Source organism: Podarcis pityusensis, assembly GCF_964106645.2.
Source record: "Podarcis pityusensis genome assembly, chromosome: 5".
In the NCBI taxonomy this organism is placed as follows: Eukaryota; Metazoa; Chordata; class Lepidosauria; order Squamata; family Lacertidae; genus Podarcis; species Podarcis pityusensis.
This window is the reverse complement of record NC_138032.1, coordinates 4,772,780-4,783,141: the sequence shown is the minus strand read 5'-3', so window position 1 is coordinate 4,783,141 and position 10,362 is coordinate 4,772,780. Positions and strand designations below refer to the sequence as shown.

The 10,362-nt window shown below is 54.5% G+C and overlaps 1 protein-coding gene across 1 annotated transcript; it reads left to right on the top strand.

Annotated features, from left to right (window-relative positions):
* Nucleotides 1-337: 337 nt before the first annotated feature.
* On the top strand, nt 338-9,942 carry NPPC (natriuretic peptide C). The gene is made up of 3 exons (XM_081007557.1): nt 338-645; nt 2,207-2,600; nt 9,320-9,942. Exons 1-2 carry the CDS (start codon nt 553-555, stop codon nt 2,561-2,563), a joined length of 450 nt encoding a protein of 149 aa, XP_080863683.1. The 5' UTR covers nt 338-552; the 3' UTR covers nt 2,564-2,600; nt 9,320-9,942.
* Nucleotides 9,943-10,362: the final 420 nt, after the last annotated feature.

The window sequence follows — 10,362 nt, the reverse complement described above, 5'->3', positions numbered from 1 at the left end:
CATCTCTGAAGAGCGCCCCCCCTCACCACGACGCGCCCGCCTGCTCCCTAAAGTGCCCCTCGCGCGTGGCCGTTTCACCTCCACGACTCGTATTCCATGCACACAAACACCCGTCCATTCTATTCACGCGCGGCAGGTTAGTAACCCAAAGGCTTTCCCTCCAGCGAGAATCGCCGTGCGCCCCATCGAGTGAGAAGCGCGAAATCCACCTCCGGGATCGCGGCTTCTCTTTCACCCCCCCCCCCCCCGCGCGCGTGCGAGTGAGGCGGAGGATGACATCACCCCGCAGGTTGGTTATAAAGGGCCGAGGGCCATCCCGGCGCTACAATCGGTTCTGGCCGTCGAAGGAGAGAGAGAGAGGTTGATCTGCAGACGCGCCGCCCTCTGACACAGACTGCAGCCTGCGCGCCTCGCCGGCCGTCGATCCTCCGCCGCTGCGCTCGCCTTGCCGTCGAGGGGACTCCCGTCCCGCCGCCCTCTCCCGAGTCTCCTTCCCGCGCTCTTCTGCTCCTTCCCGTTCTTCCCTTCTCTTCTCCCGACACCCGGTCCAGGATGTACATCTCTCACGTCGTGGCTTGCGGACTCTTCCTCGCCCTGCTCGCCCTGGCGCTGGAGGCGAAGCCGGCTCCCCAGAACCTGCAGAAGGTAAGGCGGCGCGGGGAGATTCGACGGGAAAGGTCCCGGGCTGCCTCTCCGTCGGGGGCGATCCCTGGAAGCTTCGGGACTGGGAGGGAAAGGATAGACGGACGGGTAGATTCGGGATGAGGTGAGGAGAGGTGGCTGGAGAGGAACAGAAGCGAGGTCTGCCGGAGTCCTCACAGAAACCTTAATCCGGATTAAGTTGCCCCGCTTTCTGGGGTGGTTGGCTGAAAGAGTGGCTGTCGTCTCCTGCCTTAAAGCCGGTTGACGGGTAGAGCTGACGTCCGGATAACTTTCTGGAGTCAGCGGGCGCGCTCTTGCCTGGGCTGTAGAAGCGGGATCCCTCTCGCCCGCGTACCCCTGCCTCTTGCATCCCCGACGGGGCGGACGGTCCAGCCCGGGGTGGCTTCTGCTGGGAGTGGGGCAGGAAGGGCTGAATGAGAGGGACGCCCCTCACTCTCTCCGCCATCCTCCTTTCAGGCCGGGTAGGTGGGTCGGCGACTCCAGCTGCCGCCGGCTGCTCTCCATCGCCCCGTGGTGCTGAGAGGGAGAGGGGAGGGCGCCCAGGCAAGCGGCGACGGGGCGGCTTCCGAGCTCCGTGCCCGCGGAGAGGAGCCTCTCCTTGGGGTGAGGCGCTAGGGAAATAGAGCGGAAGATTCGACACCCCCTAGAAGGAGAAGCAGACGGGGCGGGGAGCTGGGAGACCCACGGGCGCCCGCGCGCGCCTTCGGAGGGGAAGCGCTGAAGGGGGACCAAAGGTGGGTGTTTTGTGGAGATCTGAGGGCTGATAGTGGAAATGGTGAGGAGGTCCTTGTCCCTGGCGGAGGAGAGAGAAAAGGAAGGGGGAGCTTTCCTGGAGGAGACCCCCAGTTCTCTTCACCGGCCAAGCAGGCGCTGAGATTCCTGCATCGCTGGGGGTTGGACTGGATGACCCTCGGGGTCCCTTCCAACTCTGCGATTCCATGAATCATTCTCCCAAGTGAAACTCTAGGCTACTTCGGGTCGGGTCGGGGAGGTCTGATCTGGGGAGATCTGATCCCAAGAAAAACCTCTTCTTACCGGCATTTCCTCCTCGCCCCTCCAGCTCCCTCCCACTCCGCGTTGCCGTTTCTCTTTCTTCTCTCCGAATAAACTTGTGACCCGGACAGTCCTCTTGGCCTGTGGCTGAGGTGGCGAGGTGGCCTTGACAAATGGGCAGGACGGCCGGATGCCACCTGCCCAATTCGCCGCCCCCGCCAGTCCTCCCGGTCCCCAGGACGGGGGATATTCCTCGAGGGGACTCCCTGGGGTGGCAGGAATCTCCTCCTGTTGGGGTGTGCAAGTGCGTCCTGATGGGAGCCCCGTTCTCACCCGCACCGACCCGGCCCTCCTCCTCCTGCCATCGCTCTCCCCGCAGCCCGGGGCAATCCGAGGTTCCTCGAGGGGGCGGCCAGGCTGAGCCGAGTGGAGAAACCATCTGGGCTGTTATTTCCTCCTGCTGCAGTGGGGCCGCCCTGCCCCTCCTTCCCTCCACTTGCGCCCCCATCCAGCACCCCGCTAACCCCTCTATCTCGCTTCCTCCGCTCAGGGTCCGTCGGGCAGCTTGGCGGCGCTGGGGCGCGAACTGGCGGAGCTGCTAGAGGCGTCGTCGGGGCCCGCGGCGGGCGGTGCGCGGAGCGGCGGAGGAAAGCAGGGCTCCTCGTCGCAGCAGAAGGGCAAAGGCTCGTCGTCGTCGAGGCTCATGCGGGACCTGCGCACCGACACCAAGCAGTCGCGGGCCACCTGGGCGCGGGGGGCGCACCCGGAGCACCACGCCGGCGGAGGAGGAGGCGGCGGCGGCGGAGGGTCGCGGCGCTTCAAAAGCCCCTCCAAGAAGGGCTCCACCAAGAACTGCTTCGGCCTCAAGCTGGACCGCATCGGCACCATTAGCGGCCTGGGCTGCTGAGCCGTCGAGGGCGGCCTGCGGGCGACACCTAGCGGCGGTGAGTAGACAGCGCGCGCTGCCGTCCATCCCAAGCCCAGACGGCGCTGGTTTTAACGCTAGCGCAAAAGTGAGAGCGCTCTAACCTTCAGCGCTTGAAACCCCCTCCTTGTCTGTCTGTCTGTCTGTCTGTCTGTCTGTCTGTGTGTTTCACTTGTACCCCACCTTTTCCTCCCAGTAGCTCGAGGGGGCGCACGTGGTTCTCCCCTTCCTTCTTCACGCAGCAGCCCGTAGTTAATCTACAGAACTCCTTCCCACAGGAGGCAGTGATATCAGCGGAGAATTTAGAGGAGCGCTCCCAGCTCTGCCACACTGGGCACGGAGCCCTGGTGACATGGGGGTCTTTGCCCCTCCCCTAAAATATTTGAGTGGACCAGGCTGCCCCAAAGTTGAAGGGCATCATCATTCAAATGGTGCGCACACACTGCGTCATGTGATCAGTTCTGCGCAGCGGGGCTTCCCTGTCCCCCCCCCCAATATTTTATTCAAGTTGGCACCCCTGGCACGGAACCTCAGGCATGGCAATGCGCAGGGCGCCGCTGAAATTTGAGAGGTCTGCCATTGGCAATGGCCACCAACTGGGGCAGACTCTTTGGTCATCTTTCCTAATATAGCGCCCTGTGCGAGGCCAACATTTGGCACCCCCAAACTGATCTTCTCAGCTAGGGATCTTCTCAATTGGTTGCCCCCTTCACTCCGTGCCCTGTGCAGCAGAACTGCCCACACAGCCCTCAATCTGGTGCTGGCACCAACCTAAATGTGAGAGAGGGTTGGACAATTTCATGAGGAGAGGGCTATTGAGGGCTACTAGCCACAATGGTTATGTGCTGCCTCCAAGTTCAGAGGCAGAAATGCTACCAAATACCAATTGCTGGAAACCACAGCAAGGGAGCGTTTCCCTTGTGCTTGAATCCAGACAAACTATTCTTTGAAAGCACTGCTGCCTGCAGCTGTGGAGGGAGAGCCTAGTCGCCCTGGCTAGTCGCCCTTGATGGCCCTCTAGTGAGGTAGGAGAGCTGGAAATAATGCCCATCTATTTCACATCTGGCAACCAATGTGCCGCTTTGGTTTCAGACAGCACATGGGTAGAAGAGTCCAAAAAGCCTGGGACACAAATTTTCATAGCCATTTAGCAGCTATGGTGGTTCGTTGACCGGAAGTAATATATTGAAAGTTAATTCTGGGAAAAAATTCCTTCCAGTAGCATCTTGGAGACCAACTAAGTTTGTTATTGGTATGAGCTTTCATGTGCATGCGCAGATACGCAGAACTGTGCATGCACACGAAAGCTCATACCTGAAGAATATGTGTATCTGAAGAAGTGTGCATGCACACGAAAGCTCATACCAATAACAAACTTAGTTGGTCTCTAAGGTGCTACTGGAAGGAATTTTTGTTTCTTTGTTTCGACTACAGCGGACCAACACGGCTACCTACCTGTAACTACCGTAATTCTGGAAGTGTTTACATGATTCTGACCAAACTAAGCCTCTTTGGTTGCCAGATGTGTTTCCCCACCCCCACCCCCAGCTCTCCCACCCCACCCGTCTCTTGCATGAATTTGCCATAAATCAAACATGCAAGTATGTGGCGCTTTTGAGTTCTCAAAGCACTTTTTATGTCCGGATAATACTGAAAACCAGCCTTTAAGTTAGGCCAGGGTTATTGTTCCCACTTTGGAGGCAGGACTGAGGCCGAAAGATAGAAGCTTAGCTAAGGCCACATAGCGGGTTCTTGGTAAATGTGAGATTTGAACAGGAGACTTTTTTTCTTTTTAAAAAGGCTTACACAATGTAGCCCCAACACCATTTCCATAAGACTGGTGCACTGTCCCCAAATCCACCCCTCTGACGTGAGTGTGTATAATAATTTGGGGCATTGAAGGAGAACGTTTGTGCAAATTATTCCTTAAAGGCAAGTGCATAAATTATCTGCAGGGGTCCCAGAGGCAGACCACAAAATAACTAAATATTTTGCTCGGAGGCCGAAACAGTGAGGGTTTGGGGTGTGGAGCAGTCAGAAATGCCTCAGATCCAAAACTGGCCAGCCCCCCACATGTGCGGAGCAGGGCGCTGTTTTTCCTGAAGACAGCCCTCAGATTTGGCTCACACCTGCTTCCTCTCAAATTAGGCGCTGCAAATAATTATAGTTATTCCTATAGTTAGGCCTTCAAACAATCCAAAGGGTATTTTTTTGGGAGGGCTCCTTATTTATTTATACATCCCCCGTGCTGCCTTGCAGAGAGCCTCCTGCCTGCCGCCGGCATAGCAAAGATGGCTAAGGCACCTGCTGAGAGCCGAAAACTAAAATAGGAGGCTGGAGAGGCCCAGTTCCAGACAGCGTATGGGTCAGTGTCAAGGTTGTCATACACAGTGGTGACTGGTGCCCATTGCGACCGGTAGGGCAGAAGGAAGGGAGGCTGCCAGTAGGTGGCGGCAGAGCCAACTCAGTCTGGTTGTAAGAAGGAAGATGGGCAGGTAAGGGCTGTCTGAGGGCAGAGCCCCTGGTACGTTTCCCCAACGTACCAGGCTCCCCATGTCATACAGCCGCTTCCCCAGTGAAGATCCAGCTGGGCAGAGGTTTGGAAAGGTGTCTGACGTGTGCCCACAGCTTCCCTCCGATCCAGCTGCCCATTGAAATTAATCATAGAGTTGGAAGGAACCGTGAGGGTCATCTAGTCCAACCCCCTGAAAGGAATATTTTGCCCAGCATGGGGCTCAAACCCAAGACCCTGAGGTTAAGCAACTCGTGCCCAACCAACTGAGCTAAACTCCGTGTAGAAACTGCCTGCCCTCTCACCCTCTTTTAAAGCTACCTGGGTCGGTGGCTTCCAGTGGCAGGGAGTTCCATTGTTTAACTACACACTCAGAAGATTTGTTTGCACCGAGGATGCTAGAATTCCCTCTGAACTTCTTGCACAGGCTATTTGTGTGGCCTTGGGAATGCTGTTCACGGGGCACAGGAAGCAAAGTTTTAGCAGAGCTGTTTTAAACCGGGGTGTTCACTGTTAGCGGACGGAGCTCTGAAGCCTTGAAGCCATGTGAGGTGGTGGTCTCTGAAGGGGGGGGGGAACCAACTGTAGCGGAGGGGCCCACTACAATTCACTGCAAAGTTTAGTGCAGACACCCTTTGAAACGAGCTGGAGCTGATCTGCAGGAGAGACTAGCAGGTCGTGGGGGACATGTCCAAGTGTCTCTTGAGGTTGCCAGCTGGCCACAGGAACGTGCCAGGTTTGGGCAGATGCTCTGCCCGTAACGCTTGCAGCATCCAATCCCTGTGAAAGGGAGGGTTGCAGAAGGCGAAGGCAGTAGCAGCAGTGGCATCTATGGTGCTGAAAAGGAGGGGAATTCAGGGCCACAGTCACCACGTCTGAGAGTGGGGCTGGCGAGGCCAGGGAGCTGGCTAGTGGGGAACCACAGAATTACAGTGTTGTAAGGGATGTAAGGGATGCGGGTGGCCCTGTGGGTTAAACCACAGAGCCCAGGACTTGCCGATCAGAAGGTCGGCAGTTCGAATCCCCGCGACAGGCTGAGCTCCCGTTGCTCGGTCCCTGCTCCTGCCAACCTAGCAGTTTGAAAGCACGTCAAAGTGCAAGTAGATAAATAGGTACCGCTCCGGCGGGAAGGTAAACGGTGTTTCCGTGCGCTGCTCTGGTTCGCCAGAAGCGGCTTAGTCATGCCGGCCACATGACCCAGAAGCTGTACTCCGGCTCCCTCAGCCAATAAAGTGAGATGAGCGCCGCAACCCCAGAGTTGGCCATGACTGGACCTAATGGTCAGGGGTCCCTTTACCTTTAAGGGATGCAGAGGATCATCTATCCCAACAGGCAAGGCCACAGCCATTGATGCCTTTGGGATAACTGGTTTTGCAGCAGTGGGGTTTTCTCCTCTTGTTACCCCAGGGAGCCTGTGGACCCAACCATCAGTGCCCAGTGCCAAAGGCGTCTCCTCGGGGAAAGCCCAGGTTCCTAGGGGAACCCACCGGGGATGGATCATGGGGAGTGGCTCCACCTCCTCTTCAGAGCTGCAGAGGATTCTCAGCATAAATGGCGAGGCATCCATGCAATGGGATCCGTTGTGTACAGAGTGATCAAGCCACAACTGCTGTGCAGCCAAGAACCCCTCTGTCTGTGCTGCTGGTCCGGGAGAAGGGTGTGCAAGCAACAGGTTCCTTTCCAGCTAGGGCTGTTCGCACGACCCCTTTGAACCCAGGGCCGGGGGCAAATTCCCCTGCTCCTGCTGAGCACTGGCTGCAAACAACACCACATTGATGGTTTCCCCAGAGCTGCCCCTCTCTCCACCAGGAGCTCAGCCTCCCTCCTCCAGCCCTCTTGCGCAGATATGCATTCCCAGGCATCGGCAGCAGGTTTACTAGGAAACCGTGAAAAGCGCCCAGGCCAGGGGCTCATTATGAGGGTTCAGATGGATGGGCGAGTGGCTCTCACTTGCTCATTTCGAGAAGACAAGCGCAGCTGAGGTTGCAGATCGCCCCATGCTGTTTCGGCTGCTCCAAGTCTCTCCCCTTGCTGTGTTTTTCTTATGTAGAAACAGACACATTGAGGGGGGCGCCAGTGCATTGCCAGAGGACACAGAGCTTCAGGATGTGTGCCTACGCCAATTTATATGCTTAGGTGCCAGCTTAGAAACAGTTGCCGTAAGAGCCAGTGTCATCTAGTGGTTAGAGCAGGGGTCAGCAAACTTACCGCACCTCAGGCTGGTGTCTCCAGCGCTGATCATGTGGTGGGCCGGAGGGTGGGGGAGCACGTGCCCATACGCGTGTGCACACACGCTATTTCTGGTGCACTTCCAGGTCAGAGGAGCACCGGAAATAGCTTATGCACATGTGCATGGGCCTCCTCCGACCCGGATGTGCACCGGAAATAATGCTTGTGCGTGTGCAAATAATGCTTGCGCTTGCGCAAATAACACTTGTGCGTGTGCACAAGCTATTTCCGGTGTTCCTCCGACCCGGAAGTGGGCAGCCGTGCAGTGCAGTGCCGGTAAGAGCGGGCGGCGGGGGTCACTGTGGGCCAGATAAACAAGTCCCTCGGGCCTTATCTGGCCCGCAGGCCTTAGTTTGGGGACCGCTGGGTTAGAGCAAAAGAGGCAGTGCCACATAGTGGTTAGAATGTCGGACCGAGACCTGGGAGAGTCTGGGGTTCAAACCCCCACTTGGCCACAAAGCTCACTGGGTGACCTTGGGTGCCAGTCTCATTCTCTCAGCCTGTCCTATGCCACAGGGTTGTTGTGGGGAGAAAATATGGGAGAAGGTGGGGAGACCCATGCACACCACTTTGAGCACATGGGCAAAAGGCTGTGATATACATGTAACAGACAGATAGATAGATCTACTTCTCAGCATAGTTGGGAAGACTGAGCAGATCTTCTGGCTCAGCCTGTATCTTCTCCAACTGGCGACTTGCCCCTGCTCTCCCTTCGCAGGCTTCTTTGAATTTAACCTGGGCTTGGACTGGCCAGCCCTTCCCCAGAGAGGAAGCTTCCAAAAAGTGCAGCAAAGTAGCCGGGCTGCTTCCTTGGCTCAAAGGCAGATGATTAATCAACTTAAAGGAACATCTCTTGCGGGGCAATCCTATGGCAAGATCTGCTGGGTTAAGCAGTTTAAGATGCACTGGATATCTGACTGAGCCAAAGATAAACCAGCATAATTTGCTCATCCCTGCTCAGCAGGGGCTCAGGCTGAGGCTGGTGTTAAGTCCCCCAAAAGTGGGATGGGACCAGTGAGGGGGGAACTTAAACTGGATCTTAAACCTTCCCACTTAGCCCCACAACTTGGCAACCCAACAAAGAACCCTCCGTTTAGATGGTCAAATGTCTTTGCTATGTCTTTTCTTTGCTAAGTGTCTCAACTACTGCGATAGATATGAGTTGGTGTAATTATTGCTAATTATTCTGCTTTTATATGCAGCTGTGGGCATGTGCATGCACAGGATCGTTGTTCAATTTCTAGCCCCTAAGCATGTGAGACGCCACCTTGGTAATGGCAGGTTTAACATCTTTAGCTTGAGGGGACTTTTATTCTTATCCTTCTAATATTGTTATGTCGTGGTCTTGTACTGCTTTGATGAATGATCTATTGGGCTGCTTCCAATGTTCTCTGCCTGCTAGAATTATAATACTGCGCTTCAAAGAAGTCCCAACACAACAGCTGCACTAGCGGAAACTCCTTGCGCAACAGGTTAACACAATCTATTGTGCAGCAACGTTGCCAGCAGCCTGCTGAATGCACTCTCTTGCACTGTGATGTTCTGCTGGTGATAAACATTTCCCCGGTAGAGAAAGCACACCGCTAGACAGAGTTAACTTGGCGCTACCTTTTATACAAGCTCTTGTATTATCCTGCGACCTTTTCTTGATTAATACGCTGTGTCCCGTTTACAGTTACATACAGATACAAAACTAGATACCATATCTTCCTGTATACAGAGAAATGTAAGGCTGTCATCACGCAGCGCCCACTGTGTCGTGCTGCATCAGAAAAGCTGGATTTGCTTTCAGTCAGGGTGGGGGAAGGAAGCCAAAGAGGAGGCAGGTGGGTTCCATTCCCATTCTAAGAGAACAAGGTAGAAGTTCGTGGTGAGCTCCAGCACCTCTTTTTCTAGGAAAATAGCACTTCTATATATATGTATAACTTACTTCTTAACCTATCTACCTAGAGATGACCTGGGAAGTTCCTAACCCATCACCTCTTTTCTCATTCCAGGTCTTTGAACTGACGAGGGTTATTCTGCATTCCATCACCCCATCCCATGGACATTTCTTGGCCATCTCCTCACCGTCATGCAGGGTCAATGTCGATGGCACCCGAAAAAGGCTTGGCTGGGCTTATCCTATTGGTACGAGGACTTGTAGCAGAACCAGCAATTTGGGAGGGGGGTGTTAGTGGTGAGGGTGGGGTGTCTGGGGTGGGTTTGTTTTTGAAATCCAAAAGCTCTTTTCCTATTGTACCCAATATATACACACACACATATATGTATCCTACACACCAACAACCCACCGACGACAAAGGACCGCTCCACGCCCAGAGACTGAGGAAGCTGTTTGTACATTCATGTCACGCATAAATGTATTTATGTTGTAAAGCTATTTATATATTGTTTATAAAGAGATATTTATAAAAATTTTATTTATGTAACTAAATGAAAAGGAGTCTAGCATTGTAACTTCTTTTCCCCATCCTAAATAGTTGGAAAATGTTGAAGGAAAAAAAAAACCACCATTCCATGTACCATTTGTAACCTGTCTTTCTTTTTACTCCTCGAAGAGTTGTTGGTTTTGGGAAAAGACCTCAGCTGCTGTAAATATATTAGAATTGGTAGCTGGTAACTAAGTAAGATATCCAGTTTTCTCAGAAGTGGTGTTGATGGGAAGGGCTTTCGGTCATGGATGATTTGGGGTACTCATTTTGCTTTGGGCCTCGTCCCCGTCTGCAATTTCTACGGGCATGCCGAACATAAATGGCCCTCCAGATGTGGTTGTACTCCGGTTCCCATCATGTTGGCTGGGACTGACATGAGTTGCAGTCCAAGAGCAGTGAGAGAGTCACATGTCCGAAATGCCAGCTGCAGTGGGAGATGCCAGGGGTACGATCTGGGACCTCCTGTGTACATGGCAGGAACCAACCTCAGCCATACCTGTGGCAGGCAGGACGGTATGTTGCTGCCTCTGCTGTGGACCACACGCAGGTGAGGAACCAAAAGCAGCTCTCAATCCATCAATAAACAATATTTGAGAGCTGAAAATTGC